The 18,799-nt window shown below is 34.0% G+C and overlaps 1 protein-coding gene across 1 annotated transcript in view; it reads right to left on the minus strand.

Annotated features, from left to right (window-relative positions):
* Positions 1-18,212, minus strand: part of LOC136029861 (RISC-loading complex subunit tarbp2-like) — a 33,449-nt gene extending 15,237 nt beyond the window's left edge. Inside the window, exons 1-4 of the mRNA XM_065708318.1 lie at positions 18,087-18,212; positions 11,425-11,560; positions 6,953-7,091; positions 12-187 (exon numbers count right to left, since the gene is read on the minus strand). Of these exons, the coding sequence (XP_065564390.1) occupies positions 12-187; positions 6,953-7,091; positions 11,425-11,560; positions 18,087-18,167 (532 nt within the window). The 5' untranslated portion in view covers positions 18,168-18,212. The remainder of the gene's footprint in view (positions 1-11; positions 188-6,952; positions 7,092-11,424; positions 11,561-18,086) is intronic.
* Between the last annotated feature and the right edge of the window lie 587 nt (positions 18,213-18,799).

Genomic DNA, 18,799 nt, shown 5'->3' on the forward strand with positions numbered 1-18,799 from the left:
AAAATTCCCACCTGTTTCCTTGTAAACATCCACAATGCACACCATATTAAAGATCCTGTCATGGGGCAGTCCAACCTCAGAGGCAATAAGATATCCTGGCGGAGAAAAACGCTTGGCAATGCACAGTTCCTGCAGCCTCCCAATGGGGTTACCATCGAAACCATCATCGTAAGGCGAAGAAAAACATCTACAATTGCAGGTAACTTAGATAAACCTTAAATGTGTTTTTTTGATGACACTTGAATTTGACGGCTTGATCTTCAAAGATTTCAACTTCTTTCAAACCTTCGTCTTGTCTTTGAACCAAGGAAGTATACAGGTTCTTATTTGGGTTCGAATTCAATTAAGACAGAAAATAGACAAATTTTTAACTTATAATAGAAATAATGGATTACATTGTAGCATTAGCCGTTATGGTATTAAAATAGCAAATAGAAAATAAAAGAAACGAAAGAAAATTTCTCAAGATTCTCTTTTTGTATTATTTATAAATAGAATTTGAGATCACACTGCCTATATATGACAGAACGAAAAAAACTGGGGACGGAAGAAAAACAAAGTGAAAGAAGGGAAAAATATAAATATTTGAGCTGAAACTCTGTTCACCCGTCCTCAATGCAGAAAGAAGACCAACAAAATATAGACAAGGGTCTAATAAAATGGAAAATATAAAAAAGATGAACCTAAAAAACAAAACATTTTTTTTAATATTTTGCATAAAAAGAAGTATAAGTAGCTAGTTCTTCCATCCAAAGCACTGAATATGATCCATTTGCCTGATTGTTTAGTTTTGGAGATAAGACAGAAAACAGACAAATTACATGACAAACAGAGGAGAGAAGGAGAACAAGACGTAATACGCTAATCATTTTAAGACGGGGGTGGGAGGGGCAGAAGCACTCAACTATTCGTATACATGCCTCGGAACCTAATTTGCCCACCTTCAAAAAATTTCATAATTGCCTGGTCCCCCGACAGGGTGAAGGTTTGAAGCTTTGAAGGCGTTATCAGAGGATTTAACTTAAAAAGACACAAAAAAGGCAAATAATATTCGCCTTTTTAACATGCCTATGCTTAGCCAACACCCATACGTTTTAAAAGGAATGCTATTGTTTCAGATTTCCTCCATTATGGTTCTTCTTTCTGTGTCTTAATACCTAAGCTAGCTCAAAAAAGAATGCTTATGTTAGTTAATTCCAATGTTTATAATGAATCCTGTTTTCTAATACCTAAAAGCAATTTCCGACTTCTCTTGCCCAGTCAATTACTATTTTAATAATAGTTATTTAGTAATTTACTATTTAGTAAATAGTAAATTACTAAATTACTAAGTAACTGTTTTTCATTCAATCTCATGTTTGTTCCATTTTTTCAAAACGTTTTTTTTTGTTTGACGCGAAATAGTTACAATAAAAAAGAAAGAAAAGAAACAAACATGAGATTGAATGAGAAATAGTTACTTAGTAATTTACTAATTTAGTAAATAGCAAATTACTAAATTACTAAGTAACTATTTTTAATTCAATCTCATGTTTGTTTCTTTTTTTTTACTATAACTATTTCGCGTCAAACACACACACACACAAAAAAACAACAACAAAAACGCAACTTCCAGAACCCAAATTTAAAATGGATGTTGATAAAAATATTTACATGTAATATTTATGTTTATGTTTTATGTTCATGTTTATGTTGGCTAAACATATGTCGGGAGGTTTTAAAGTCTGTATACTGCAGCTATGTTAAGCCTTCTCATGGTATGCATGTCGAACTTGACATCCGGGTTTGACGCAAGATCAATCAGATAGACTTGAGATGATACAAGAAAGAGCTTTAAAAATAATACTTGGACACAACTATTCAACATATGATGATGTACTGAAACAACTCAACTTGAATTCACTTAATAGTCATAAACATGAATTAACATATCGATCTGGACTAAATTGTTTAAATTCTCTAACTTATCGTGGTTTACAACTCAACCTTGAGAGGCCCCCTACAGAAGGACCATTCACTAGACTCCGACAAATAAAAAAAATTGTCCACAGTTAATGACTTAACGAGCCTCTAGTACCGAGAGATATTGCAATTCATTTGTCCCTTATTTTACTCAGTATTTTTACTAATATTACCTCCGCGAATATTTAATGTTTGATACAGTTTATTTCAGGATTTGCCTATGAGTGGTCTTGAATGTACCAACCATTTATGATTTTAATATTCTAATATATTCTATGTAGCCGGTCACTATTTTAACCGTGAAAATTGACTCTTGACGCATATTAATTTTATTTGTAACTCATTTTAACCTTGAAGCAGCACATGCTGCTTTAATGTTTTTGTGTTGCTATCTTTTTGATCTTTGTTTTGTGTCTTCTTTTTTTTGTGTCATGATATACTCATGTTAGCCCCAGCTACTGTAGTGAATAAACATATTTCATTCTATTCTATTCTAAGATTGACAACTTTACTTAGATAATCTAAATTTGTTGAGATAAAATATCGGATGTGTTTTGCCCCGTCTAACAAACAAATTTTGACCTTGACCTAACAATATTTTTATTTTTTAACCTAACATACTCCCATTCTCCCCCCTTAATTCAAGAACACATGATTTAAGTTCTTACTTCTTCAGAAAATAAAGCTTTATTTTATCGCATAAAATATTCGTACAGATTTCGCACCCTCTCAAATATACCTTATTTTCTAACATGGGTTTTAAAATTATATTATCTTCATTTAATTATAATTCAGGCGAGTAAGAGGGGGGATATAACCATGCCATGTTTGTGTAATAGCTGAGTTATGTAATTGTAAAAATCATGAGTGCAATAAAAATAGTATTTCATTTTTAGTATGTAAAATTAAATTGGAAAATTCTTGCAGGTTTGGCGGCCAACCCCCCTTCCTCCTGCTGAAAAGCTAAGATTTGGACATTTCTTGTTGGAATTGTTTTCTATATGATTAACTCCCCCTCAGAAATCGCTGATTATTTTCTTTTTTCTGTTGAATCAATTCTCAAATAATAAATACACAAAGTGCGCTTTTTGACAGAAAAGATAATTGTAATTTCCTTTGATCTATCTCCAATTAGAATCGTGTGCTATTTTCCTCCCTCAAAAAATCCCTTCAACCCATTTTTTAATTTAATGTACCATTCTTAATTCCTTTATTTTTTCTTTTGAATATATTTTTATTTAATTATGATTCATGCGAGTAGGAAGGGGGGGGGTATCAACAGGTTATGTTTATGTAATTGAGAAAATTACAGGTGCTAGGGACTAAATATTCTTTCATTTTTTGGTTAATAAACTATATTGAAAGTCTTGCGGGCCTGGCGGCTACGCTCCCCTCCCAAATACAAATTTTAGCTGATTCAGATAACTTCGAAGACCACACTGCCTTTCCATGACGAAAGTAAAACAGTTCAAAATAGGGATGAAACCTTTTTATTGAGAGTGAATAGATATAAAATTATTTAACTGGATATTTCGAACACATATACAGTGTTCATCATCAGCAGTAAAACTAAAAGACATGAATAAAAATAAACAAAATTTATACCTAATAAACTAATTACATATAGTTTATTGCTCTTATTTTTTTCAATGCAACAGCGGAGGCAAATCTCTTTGACCTTTTCGGTTCCGGTTCATTAGAATTATCTGACATATTACGTGGACAGAGGTCATAGCTCTTAGGTGAGGTGATATTTACTTTATTTGACCTAAGTAAATTATCATAAATTGAGTTCAATCCAAATTCACCTGTATGCCTCCGCTGTTGCATTAAAAAAAATAAAAGCAATAAACTATATGTAATTAGTTTATTAGGTATAAATTTTGTTTATTTTTATTCATGTCTTTTAGTTTTACTGCTGATGATGAACATTGTATATGTGTTCGAAATATCCAGTTAAATAATTTTATATCTATTCACTGTCAATAAAAAGGTTTCATCCCTATTTTGAACTGTTTTACTTTAGCTGATTCTCATTAGATTTTGATTTTTATGATTGGGTTCCACCCTGGAAAAGGGGTGAATAGATAGATAGATAGACAGATAAGTGTATTTTAAAGCCAAATATACATCCATGAACACAGTACAATAACATAAACGAAAGACAAAATAACATAAACTTTGATCAGCGATCTTCATAAAACGCTTAAATGAAACACTGCATTAACCTAATACTAGTACTTAATACTTAAAAAAGGTCATTGAAAAGAACGCTTAACACTCGGAAAATGTAACATTACATTTACTTTATACCGATATTTTTTTTATTTATTTATTATTATTTTTCTTATTTAACAAAATTTCCAGATACCTTGCTACTCTACAAATAAATTGAGGTGACGTACTATTTAAGACACCTGGAAGTATCAACTTATTATTTCCAAATATTCTTTCCCTTACCTCTGTCTGAGAGGACGCGGGTTCGAATCCCGGTGTACCCAATTCTTCAGTTGGGACGGGGGTCAGTGGCGTGACTCTGTAAGCTTAGCCAGAGTCGACCCAGCTCTAAATGGGTACCTGGAGAAATCTGGGGAAGGTAAACAGGAAGGGTGTGCGCAAGCACAGGATGGCTGGCCCCCAACCCCCCATTGCACTTCCTGGCTGAAGGGCCAAGAAACGGAGATCAGCACCGCCGGTAGGGACTGTAAAGTCTAATGCCGTATCCTTTACCTTTTATCGTAGAGAGTCCCTGGCACCGGCTTAAGCGATGCACTAAATAATCCTCTTTAACTCTGCATAGCGGGCAAGTATATCTGTCTTCATTGGAACATCTTTCTTTAGAATATTTTATAAACCTTGCATTAGTTAGCAGGCAGTTAACCCTGAGCTGCATCCAAAATCTCAAATATCTAGCTGGTAGATTCAGCTTAAAGTAGAGCTCCTGCCCATAAACCACCTTAACATCCTTATAAAGGTTTAATGTTTCTGACTTTTTTTTTATCTCCTCACTCCATTTTTGAATCATTTGATTCTCTACTACTATCTTAATCTTATTCTCCCAATTTGCATTTATATCCATTGGTCCTCTACCTTCATTCCAAACAAAGAAAACCCCTGTTTTGTCTAAAATCTTTTATTTTTAGTGGTCATGATCTTTTTTTTCCCTGCGAGAGTAGATCTTCATAAGCTGCCTTAAGCAACCTGTAACTTGGTAACTGGACGACTTTCAACCAAAATTAAATCATTAAGACTAGTCTGTAATTTATTAGCGGCCATATACCTAGATCGCCATTTAAAAACTGGGAATGAGAATATTTCTTTTTTTCATTTTAGCTATATTTTTAATAATAACTTTGCCTCAAGCTTGAAATTTTTCAGGTTTTTATAGCTAAATCTTCCACTTCTTTCTTTTTACTCCATTCAAAAAGTAAATGATAATTTACCCCCCCCCCCCCCCCTCCAAAACTTGACATTGATTTTAACTTTATTCAACATAATAAACAAAAATATAAACCATTACATATATAAATCACCACGCTGGGAATTTTTCTGTTTAACCATAGAAGGTTAGAGGCTGCTTTTTTTAAGTCCCCGAAAAAACACAACAGCCCACAACTATATATGCGGAATTACAGAAGAACTTGTAAAAATTTGGGAAGAAATAGCTAATACTTGCATTTTTGTTACTATAGACGGTTGGAGACTACTTCATAAAAATCCTCCAATTGATTTTAAAAGATTTTTTAAGGGTAGCAGTAAGGACATAACAAGTTGCTCTGGCGCCCCATACAAAACAAAAACCTATTTTATGCTTCAATAATTTTACCGATTACTTCCCCTCAGAATTAAGCCCCCTCCTCCACAACTTTTAATTCACTCTGCATTTTATTTTGCCTTTATTTCATCGTCCTTTCAAATAAGATTTTATCAAAAAGTTCGTCATAACCAACTGTAAGTAAGAGAGCGACGCGGCTCAATAGTAACCGAAACTGTAAAAAAACGGAAACGGAGCCGATTCTAAAAGAAAGAATCGGCTCATCATGCTGATTCCAAATGTAAAAGATTCACTAAGTTTAGTGTAACCCATGACTAGTCTCCGGTTGGAGACTACTTAATAAAAATCCTCCAATTGATTTTAAAAGATTTTTTAAGGGTAGCAGTAAGGACATAACAAGTTGCTCTGGCGCCCCAGACAAAACAAAAACCTATTTTATGCTTCAATAATTTTACCGATTACTTCCCCTCAGAATTAAGCCCCCTCCTCCACAACTTTTAATTCACTCTGCATTTTATTTTGCCTTTATTTCATCGTCCTTTCAAATAAGATTTTATCAAAAAGTTCGTCATAACCAACTGTAAGTAAGGGAGCGACGCGGCTCAATAGTAACCGAAACTGTAAAAAAACGGAAACGGAGCCGATTCTAAAAAAAAGAATCGGCTCATCATGCTGATTCCAAATGTAAAAGATTCACTAAGTTTAGTGTAACCCATCAAAGGCTACAAGCGCGAGAAAACTTGCCGGATTTCCAGAAAAAGAGAAAAACACCCCCTAAAAGCAAAAGATTCTTAATGAAAATCACCCCATCAGATTCAGTGTGCTAGAGAGCCCTGCTGCAGAGGGTTCATTTATACGGCAATTGAAAGTTCGAGTGCCCTTTTCATAGAGGTGAAACCGGATTTCAAGACATTATTTAAAAAACGATATGAAATTAAACAAAAAAAACCCAACAGAAATTATTACGTATATAAGGTGGGTTGCTCCCTCCTCAACACCTCACTCTTTACGTGAAAGGTTTAATTTTGTCCCAATTTTTTAAGAACAACTCCTGACACACAAGGAGAGAGAGAAAGAGAGAGAAAGAGAGAGAGAGAGAGAGAGAGAGAGAGAGAGAGAGAGAGAGAGAGAGAGAGAGAGAGAGAGAGAAGAAGAAGAAGAAGACTACATAGGTATTGGGAAGCAGATTAAGACTTTGAAAGGTAAACTTCTTACTCTAAAGACAAGTTCGACCCTTGCAGCTTTTTTGCAGCTTCATCTTTCGCTTTTGTAGCTGCTGCAGCCCTAATTTTTTCCAAAATTGTCATCGCAGCAGTATGCTTGGCTTTCTTCTTTGACTGGCCACTACCCGTTGCTGTAGGAAAAAAAGAAACATCTACAAAGTCGAGTGATTATTTACTTTTATAATATAATATTTATATTTTATAATATAATGTATATTTTCTTCTATAATATAATATTGTATAATATAGTGCATATCATTTCCTTTGTTCTCAGTTTAGGTGTCCTTACTAAAGAACACTGACGAAACTCAAAACGCCAAAAATTTACAAGGCCAAAAAAGCATAAGACAAAGGTTGTTTGTAATTAAAGACAGATGTTGAATATAGAAAAAGATAAAAGATGGATGTTGACAAAGGAAAATATAACTATAAAATCATTTTCAAGTTTAGTATCTAACATGACAAATAATGCTATAGAAAGTTTATAATTTACAAGTTTTGTGTGAAGAAAGTAAAATAAACAAAGCTGCTAATTTCTCTCCGGTTTCATTAGAATGTTTCGTTTTGTGTTATAACAGTGATTGATTACTCTCCAGAACGCCAACCAAATTGGAAGTTAGTAGATTAGGCCGTACCCTCTACAATAATCCAATATATTTCTTTTTACAAAAAAAAATCAGTTACTTTGGACACAACCATAGTTTTCACATAGAGTGATAGGAGCGATTTCCCTTCCTACAGTGTAAAAGCCCAAATTTAGGTATTTAACAAGTATAACACCACCAAACACTGACTGAAGTTGAAACAGTAGCATTAGCAAGAAATCTAAAGGAGGTCATCACCACCTTATCTTGCTGGCAGTGCGTTTTAAGGTAAGATTTTTCAAAATATGTCTTTAAGTGCCAAGGACACTAATGAAATCCGAAGCTTTAAATTGTTTAAGTGGAATTTACTTGACCATATAGTAAGTAAGTAGTAGCAAGTATGACAGCACTAGACCCTTAAAGTGCAAACCAGCAGCGCTGATCTCGGTTTCGTGGCTCTTCAGCCAGGAAGTGCAATGGGGGGCTAGGGGCCGGCCATCCTGTGCTTTTGCACACCCTCCCTATATACCTTCCCCAGATTTCTCCAGGTACCCATTTAAGCTGGGTCGACTCTGGCTGAGCTTACAGCTTCATGCCACTGACCTCCGTCACAAACCAAATAACTAGCTATGCCAGGGAACAAACCCACGCCCCTTGGACAAAGAATTCTCAAACCAGCGTGCCAACCACTTAGCCAGGACAGCTTGACTACTCAACCATATACACCTTAAGAACTTAGGAAAACCCATGAACTCAATCTATTAAGAAAAAGACCTTCATATGCAGTTAGATAGCTTTACACTTAACAGGCGCCAAGTTTGAAAATAAGGAACGTGTGTGAAAAATCAGCAGAAAATGAGCGTAAAAACAATGTAACCATGGAGCTTCAGAAGTGTAACTTTTCTGATTGCCATAGTAAAAGAAAAACACTGCCATACATCGAAGTTATGCATTGATATGGATATCATTACTATTATTGAAGGTTAAAACACAAATCTATTAACCGACTGATTTAACCTACAAAAACACATCTTCAAAGAACAATTAGGCTATGCTATTCTGTTATATCTATTCCTTTGATTGGCTACAGGTATACCAATAGAATCCTTACTTTTTTCTGGTCTAAAAATGTCATCTTTATCTCATAAGTTTTACATCTTCCCACTAGCCTATATTTGTTAAGCAGCAGGGATGGGGATAATGGTTGCATTATCCCATTGATTGTTGTATTGCTCGACGATCGGCTGCAGATAAAGCGGGCCTTACCACCATTTGGTTGGGCTTTCTTTAAAATTAAATAATAAAAACATTTTTTTTTAATTGAAATAAGGAGCAACATTAAAACTTAAAACAAACAGAAATTATTACGTATATGAATGGGCCCACCCTCAACACCTCGCTCTTCACGCTAAAGTTTGTTTTTATTACTTTTAAAAAAGTCTCTTATTGTTCTAATCAAACGACACTGGGGTTTCAGGAATTATTCTTAAAGACTTGCGACAAAATCCAAAGTTTAGCGTAAAGAGCGAGGTGCTGAGGAGGAGGCAACCTCCTTCATATACATTATAATTTCTGTTCGTTTTAAGTTTTAATGTCGCTCCTCAGTTTCAGTTGAAAAAACTGGTTGTTTAATTGATTTAATTTCTATTATTTTTTAAACAATGCCAGGAAATCTTGCCCCACCTCCACTGAGAAACCCCCTCCCAACGGAAATATCCTCTAAACAATTCAATCCCGGTGAAAATTTACCCCGAACAATTACTTTTAACCACTCCGCTTGAAAAATTGAGCCAGAAAAGAGAAAGCAAGAATTCCCGCAGTGTATAATCTCCCCTGACAGGTTCACTCCCTGAAAACTTCCCTCTCCATGGAAAATACCCCCATGGAAAATCTCCAGCAAAAAAATTCGTCCCCCCACCCAAAAATGAATGTATGCATCCCAATAACAAATACTAGGCGTAAATTTTATAACTTAAAAACCTTTCTCCTGGGGTTGTGGGGATCATGCTATACCCAAAGCCATAGCTATTGGGCCTTTTGACTATGATGAACAAAATGGCTAACTCGAAATCTTGATCAGGACGATTTTGGAAAATAAGAGGCGGAGGAAGGGGACTAGTTGCCCTCTAATTTTTGGTCACTTTGCAGGGGTAGTAGAACTTTCAGTTTTCGTTTGAACGAGCCCTCTTCCCATACACTAGGGCCACTGGGTCGACACGATCACACCTGGTAAAAACAAAAAACAAATAAACGCGCATCCATAATCTTTCTTCTGGTAAAATTACAAAATTCCACATTTTACACATACGGTGAATCTGATGGTGTGATTTCCATTAAGATAACTTAAACTTTTAAGGAGTGTTTCCCCCTTTTTTCGAAAATCAGAAAAAATTTCTTAGGCTCCTAGCTTTGATGGGTAAGGCTAAACTTAATAAAATTTATATATTTGAAATCAGCATAAAAAGCCAATTCTTTTGATATATCTATGGGTATCGGAATTCTGTTTTTTGGAGTTTTGGTTACTATTGAGCCGGGTCGCTCCTTACTTACAGTTCGTAGTAACCAACTGTAACGAAATTTGAATAAATAATAATAAAAAAAGTGATTCTACTGAAAGCAAGAAGCAAAATTAAAACTCAACCCGAACAGAAATTATTCCGTATATGAAGCCCCCCCCTCACTAAATACCCTGCTCTTCACACCAAAGTCTTTAGCACGTTTAAAAAAGCATCCTATTCTAATTAAACGGCCCTTTTCGTGAGGAGTCGTTCCTAAGAAATCACAACAAACAGTTAAACTTTAGCGTAAAGAGCAGGGTATTAGGGAGCTCCTTACTTACAGTTCGTTACAACAAGCTGTTTGAACAGAAAGTATCTGGTTGTTTCTTTTCAAGATTCAATTTTGGCAACTACGGAAAACCCTGAATACTTATAACAACCAAAAGAAACACCAGAAAAAATCCATGTTGTCAAATATGAAGAGACTTGCAATAGACCCAGGGAACAAATTCTCAACTTGATGTCCTTGGTACTTCAACCTCTTTTCTGGGATGTGGAGAAAAAGATTGATATTAGTTCAGGGCAACGGTTCGAACTGAGACATAGCAAAAATCAATAGCGAAGTATATAAAAATCCACTGATAGCCTTTTCGACAAATCAGATATTACCAGATTGGAACGTTTGTATATCAGCGTTTAAAAAAAGTGTTTGGTATAGTGATTGGAAGTTGTGAGACGACAGCATGTTTTTTTTCAAGTAGTATAGATGAAGTTGATTTGAAGTAAGAAATCACTTTGACTGCCTTTACAGGCCCATTTGGGATTTCCTGCAGTCGAAGGTAGTGTGTGATTTATTGTAATTTTGTTTAATAAATTATTTGTGAACTTATACTTTGACTTCTTTTCTTCATGGAGAAGTTTTTCATTTCTATTTTATATATATAGCTTGATACTAAGAATTTCGAACTTTAAAGCTTTTATCCTTTGCATGCAGTATACAAGAATGGTATACACAAATATTACTTGAATTAACACATTATTTTCTCTAAGAAAAGAAACCCACGTAAGCATAAGAAACATCCCTCCCAAATCAAGGCTCTGGAATCTGGATTTGTGCTTAGTGGCACAAAGAGTAGGTTTATACACGAGGCTCAGCGTTCCTTCAGCTTTATTTTAACAATTTTAAATCTAAAATACTTTCACTGGAAAAATATAACTTATTTGAAACATCATACAACTTTGTCCTTCCTGCATAGGTATATTTTTTTTTCCAGAGAGGTAAGGGCAACTATACCCTCTAACATATCAAAGCCATATTGATGTATTTTAAACTTTCTATAAAATCTCAAAAACTATTTTGATAACTAAAAATCAGTACTTACCAACCAGATCTCCAACTGTGACCCTGTATTTGAAAGTTGGTTCATGAATAGCTCCTTCAATCTGTACAAGGTCATATTTGGGTGTTATACCTTTTTTCACATACAATTCTTGCAACAATGAAACTGGTGTTTTCACCTAAAAAGAAAGAGTGTCATGATGTGCAGCATAAAGTTAAATTTATCAAAGCTAAACGGTGCAGTTGATGGATTTTGGGATTCAGAACCATGTAAAGATTTTCCAACACTTCATTGATATTCTAGTTGATTCAAGTAACTTGTATTTACACACAAAATGTATGTGGTCAAATCAAAATGAACTTGACTTCATCTCTAGAGGACTTCTTCTAAACATTCATATTAGAAACGGTTTGACTTGGTTTTTTAAAAATATGTTAAAAAAAATAAATTGAGTAGTATCTTTTAGACTTGATCTTCAGAGACTTTTGTCCTTATTGCCAGGAAGAACTTCGCTGGTTTCAGGCACAGTAGAAAAAACCAAGTGTTTTTCAGATAACAGTTAATAGCAACATTCAAGCTTAAAACCAACAGATATAGTATCCCTCGTAAACGAGAGAGAGAGAGAAGGGGGTCCCTTCTCTCAAATCCCCCTATTCACCTATCTATGCTACAATAGACAGAGTGGGGAGGAGACATTCCCCCCTATGTTTGATAATTCATGTTTTATTTTAGTTTAAAAACACTCGTTAATTTCATCAAAAAAAAAATATAATTATATCAATTCCTCTCCACTCTTAATATTATATTCACAGTTATGCTGAATAGGAGGGGGATAATACCCTCCTCCGCCTCTACTCTTTATAAAAAGTTTAATTTTTGCATAAAACTGCTCCAAAAATAAAAAATTGTTCCTTAAAAAGATGCAGCACAAAGATTATTTTACAGGGGAGGGGGGAGGTGTAAAATGAAAAAAAAATAGAGTTGTAATTTGTAAATTTTCCACAATTCTTTCATGTATATATAGCTATCAAAATTCTTTTTTACTTTCAGTGTTATACCATATAACTGTTTTGATTTGTCAGCCACTGGGCTTTAAGTTGAGTCTTACTTTCTTTCATTGAAACCCAATGAAAATCCCTAAATTCCAGAAATAACATACATTTACTTTTGTAAGCAATCCTAACTCCGACAAGATATGCTATTAGCCACATTTCTGTTAATATTCAATTTTAATTTAATGTAAAAAAAAGTTATATGTATAGTCCTGTGAAAAAAGGAACTTTAGATCCTTGAATTCTTTTGGATAAAATGTCTGAGTGATCCACATTTTAATCAAATCAAACATCCTCCATGTCTAGTCCAATCCACTGATAAACTTTTTATTATGATATTTGTATAATTCTGAGCTTGTTTCACCAAATGCCTTTGAAAAACCTTGGCCTTTATGCTAAAGTTTGATCTTCTGTCAAAACTATCTAAGAGCAACTGCTGAAACCCATTGCCACTGAATTGAAATAAGAAGCTTTTTGAAAGCCCTAAATAACTTGAACGTAATGAGCCAGGGATTGTGGAGGGCAGCCTGGAATAAATGTCCAGAATAAATTCTGTTAATTTTAAGTTTTAATGTTGCCCCTCACTTTCACTTGACCTTTCTGTTTATCTTCAGCTTACTTTCTTCAGTTGATCTTCAGTTTACTTTCTGTTCATGGCTATTTTGAATGAAGTGGCAAGCTTTTGAACATACCTGCTCTGTGGGTAGACTCTGGTTCAAGCAAGCTCATCAGATCTATAACTGATGGGATGAGTACATATGATGTGAAACCTCTTCCAGATTGGGCTCTAGTTGTCAGATCTTCCATGATCTGATGATCATGATTCTAGTGTCAATGAATGACACTGGCTCTAACAATAGTAGCCATTCAGAGTCAGTAATATCCATTCTACTTTGAATGAATTGGCAAACTTTTGAACAAACATGCCCTGCATATAACACTCTGACTCTGGTTCAAGCAAGCTCATCAGATCTATAACTGATGGGATGAGCATAGATGATGTGACACCTCTTCCAGATTGGGCTCTAATTGTCAGATCTTCCATGCCCTCAATGAATGACACTGGCTCTTACAATAGCAGCCATTTAGAATCAGTAATGTCTTTCCCACTTTGAATGAACTGGCAAACTTTTGAAAAACCTACTCTGTGCATAGCTCTCTGACTCTGGTTCAAGCAAGCTCATCAGATCTATAACTGATGGGATAAGATAGGTGAAGTAGTACCTCTTTCGGATTGGACTCTAACTGTCACATCTTCCATGCAATCAATGAATGACACTGGCTCTTATGACAGTAGCTGTTAAGAGTCAGTAATGCTCATCCTTTCATGAGCTTTGAATAAATATCAGGGGGCCTTATAATAGGACAAACAATCAGTAGTTTAATAATTTTAATTTTTTAACTATTTTCAAATTTTTGGTCACTATGGCCAAAGGCTTGTTCTTTATAAGGTTGCAGCTACCAATGCAACAATACCATAAAAATTATATCCTATGCAAAAAACTGACATCAATGCATACTTTGGTGAAGTTATTAATCTATTGAGAGCAAGCTGGAAAAAATGTTCAATCTCTGGGAATATATATATATATATATATATATATATATATATATATATATATATATATATATATATATATATATATATATAATATATATATATATATATATATATATATATATATATATATAAGGTAGCTTCAGTGGCTCCAGAGACAAAGGACATAAAATCTCTTTAAATGCCTCTTATTAGCATCTTTCATATTTTAGCCCCTCACAATAATTTTGAAAAGAAGATTATTACTAAAAATTTAATTTAAACATCTTTTATTCAAACTATCAGTATTATACCAAGTACTAGTAATACATAATGGTAATAATAGTAATATAAGTAATATATATAACAATTTGAAACCTATTGGGGTACAATTGAGGGTGACATTTTGGAGTATTGTAACAAATTATAATAATAATAATAATAATGGTACAAACAAAAATTAGAATTGAAAAAATCAAAAAAAGAATAATTGAAAACATTCTTCCTCCACAATTTGGAAAAATGATGTTGTTTCATGTTTGATACAATTGCTTCAAAACTGGAATTTTTTGATATAAGAGCAATTTGAATACAATCTTCAGCATTTAATTGATTTCTGTTCTTTGTTATTATGTTCATTAGAGTGAAAAAGCCTTGTTTACACAAATATGTTGTTCAAAATGGCAGGATTTTGTTAACTGCCTTTTCATGTGCAATTTTGAAAGCCTTTGCAGCTTTAAACATCCAAAAAGACAACAGGTTTGGTTTACTCTCAAATTGAATACATCCTTCAATATTAAAGTTCAAAAATTACTTCTGCCAAAACTGAAGGTTCTTCTAGTGTCATTGCAATTTCACATTTAAAAGGAACTACAGTCCAACTGATAGTACATGTATCAAGATCTGGAAAGTAATCCGAAAATTGCTTTCTGAGTTTGATAAGATGTCTTACAATTATATCCTTGACATCAGCAAAAGTAATATTTTCACAATCTTCAAAAAAACAAAGCTAAGCTTAAGAAAGAAGCTATCTTCTTCTGTTCTACTTTCTGCCTCCAATATTGCAGCTTTAATCTAAACACTGACACTACTTCTCTTGCTGAAATGATATTAATATTTCTTTCTTGCAATTCTTTGTTTAATATATTTATAACTCCAAAAATGTCTGCAAAACATACAACCCAGGAAGAGTTTTTAAACACATTTGTGAGGATATTTTTTTATCAACCAGAAAAACTTTGACTTCAGTTTTGACAGTCTATAATCAATTTAGTACTATTTTGTGAGAGAGCTGCCTTACTTCTGCATAATAAAGTAGGTCCATACATGTTTAGTGCCTGTCCTTTGATAAAATTTACAATCTTGAAGACATCATACATGAAAAAAAAACTTGTATTTTGAAAGTGAAACCTTGCAAAACAGATCTTCTGCTTAAATAAAGTAGCCTACAAGAAAACTATTCTTAGCTTCACAACTTTGTTCAACCCTAATTAATGAGTCTTCAAAGATCTGCAAATAGATTTCCTGAATTTAGAAAAAAAAACTCAATGATATGGCTTAAGATTCAACCCAAATAACAGGAATTGCATTTTCAGAACTAAAACAAGAGAAAAAGAAACTGATAACTGAAAATTAAGGTAAAATGTTCCTTTGTTAAAATTTGGTAAATATAAATTTGAATTTGCAATAGAAGCAATTATTATTTGTAAAGAGCATAAAAAAAGGCATTGAGTGGTATGTTCACTTTATTGGTAAGTCAATAATATAAACTGTGATATATTTACCAAAATTTCAATAGGTAGGCAAATTTCTAACAGTAAGAAATCAAAAGAGGGTTAACATGGAATGACACTTACAGGACCCATTATCACCCACATAAATTGTACCCCTCACTTTCAAAAAGGAAAATAGGCCAACATTCATTTTACAGCAGGGTGTGGAAGCCATGGGATGACCTTCCACCTAAAACATTTCTAAGAGATGACATAAATAAATTCAAAACAAGACTAGCAGAAACAAATTTTCAAATCTAAATCATTTTTAAATAATTTACAGTATTATTTGTCAGTGTTTGTTGTAGTCATTATTTTCATTGATTTATATGTGTGTACTATGTTGTCAGTTGTATTATGTTGTCATAACTTCTATTTATTATATTTATTGCAACAAGCTTGAAAGCTTACCGTATTTGGTATTAATAAATAATAAATGGAAGCTTGCCAATACTGGTAATTGTTTAGTTTCATCACAAGCTGTCTAAAATGTGCATTACTGCATATAGCAAGATTCTGATAATCACATATTGTTTCTTTGTCATTATTAGTGAAGCACTTTCATTCTTTAGCTTTCTAAAATCACCCTCTAACAAGACTATAAATGCATAAAGTGGGCAGGGTTTTGAAACCAAGGGAAATGTTGGGACTGGACAATATGAATGAATAATGACATAAAAACAATATGCAATCATCAGAATCTAGCTATTTGCAGTAATTAAAAAAAAAAAAAACTCACAAAAAACTAAAATATCCTGCCTTCAAACTTACACTAGAGATTCTTCCCTTGACTACCTGTGATTTCTGGCAAAAATAGGGTCACAATGATAAAACATCATGAAGATAACAAACAAGGCTTAACCAATCAGCAAAAAGTAGGTCATAAACATCAACAAACAATTCAACCAATCAGAATACAGACCTTGCCCTACTGCCTGTAGGGCTCATGGACTAATTTGCTTCACTCTATACACAATGTTACTATAAGCAGAATTGGATGTTTGTTTTGTTCAAACAGTTGACTAGTTTAAAGTTAAAATTGAACAATTTTGGATATTCACATTAATGGATATGTTTTTTAATTATCTTTCAACTTCTTACTATACAGAAATTACTGGTGATAACTAGAATTAGTATTTATGAAACATAATTTAATTCATATTACCCTATACCCTAAAAGCTCATACTATCCTACACCCCTCTGAGCTCCCTTATCCTACAAGGCTATGCAAGCTGAAACTCTCAACTCTGGTTTATAGAAGAAGACTGGGTGATGCCATTCTGGTTCATAAGCTTATTAATTCAAAGGCAGTTCCTGATTGTCTTCCTCTGGCATCTCAGGACTCTTGTACAGGGGGATAACTTGCAGTTATCTAGGCATTTCTCCTTAAAGTGGCAATGCACCCATTTTCTTACCAACCATGTTGCCAATCTCTGGAACAAATTACTGCCAGATACCATTGCTGCCCAAACCACAGACAGCTTTAAGAACCATCTTGACAACAAATGGTCAACAAAAGAATGAAAGTATAGCTGGGAAACACTTGCATCAGCAATATCAAACCACTAGTCAAGTGTACATATTCAACTACATGTCATGTATTATCAACTCTGGAGTCTCTACAAAGAAAAATCCTTAGATTGCTCCAAGCTACAATTTAAGGTAATATTGTACAACCCCAACTTTTCCCTTGGCTTCAAAACCCTGCCTATTTTATACATTTTTAGTTTGCCCCATGGAGAAGGGTCAACCAGAAATGGATATGCTTCTACAATCAGCATTTCTTAGTACTATAGTATGAAAACTATACTGCTTTGCAGCCTAGTTTCCAGTTTGGACACCAGGTGATGAAACTAAACAATTACCCCAATACCTTACCAGACTATGTTTTTGGTTCTGGATTAATTATCCTACTGAAAAGTTTTATTTTCCTAACATAACCACTTTATGAGATAGCAAAAAGTGGCTAAACTAGAATTTTTCCAAAACTATTCTGCAGTTTTAAGGACCTTGTAGCAGCCCTGGGCATAGGGGGTGGGATGGGGTAAAGCATAGTAGAACTGCTTTAAAAATTTGTTAACTGCAATTTTCCACCATATTATGAAGTAAAAACTGTTTTATTGACATGCTCCTTTCTAAAAAAACCCCAAATTCTAGGTTTATACTTGGATATTTGTCAAAGAATAGGCTCTGCAATGTTCAAATACAGGGGATCTTACCCCTACCTACTTCCCTAGATAGCAAAACCCTTTAAGTGGTATTTTATCAGGTGGCTTATTTGGAAGAGGATGACAAAAGCTAGCTTGGTATGTTCTCCTGACTATATTTGGTTAAACTTTTACCTCAGACATGGATCCCATTTTTTTGCTAGAACGGTACGACAGAGTTGCCACAAATAAAATTTTGATAACATCCAAGGGCATCAAATCATAACGTTTGACAGAAAAAATTATTCGGGCTGGGGCACAAAAAAAATTGCGTTGTATTCTCAGAATCAAGGTCAGATTTAAAGTTCATTTCCGAGATGCACACAAAACAGAGCCTGACTAAGGCGTGTACTACCTTAGGAGATAAATCTTTGACGTACAAGAGAGAAATATCAAACAGTTCGTGGTAGCGAACTGTAGTAAAGAGCGACCTGGCTCAATAGTAACCGAAACTCTAAAAAATGGAATTTAGATACCAATAATTACATCAAAAGAATCGCATTTTAATTTTGATTTCAAATATATAAGTTTCATCAAGATCAGTTATACCTATCAAAAGTTAAGAGCCTGAGAAAATTTGCCTCATTTTAGAAAATAGGAGGAAACACCCCCTAAAAGTCATAAAAGCTTAACGAAAATCAAACCATCAGATTCAGCGTATCAGAGAACCTTATTCTGTAAAAATGTGGAATTTTGCATTTTTTGCCAGAAGACAGATCATGGATGCGTGTTTATTTGTTTTTTGTTTGTTTTTCCCTGGGGTGATCGTATTGACTGAGTGGTCCTTGAATGTCGCAAAAGGGCTCATTCTAACGGAAATTAGAAGTTCTAGTGCCCTTTTTAATTAA

The sequence above is a fragment of the Artemia franciscana genome, chromosome 8, assembly GCF_032884065.1.
Source record: "Artemia franciscana chromosome 8, ASM3288406v1, whole genome shotgun sequence".
Classification (NCBI taxonomy): domain Eukaryota; kingdom Metazoa; phylum Arthropoda; class Branchiopoda; order Anostraca; family Artemiidae; genus Artemia; species Artemia franciscana.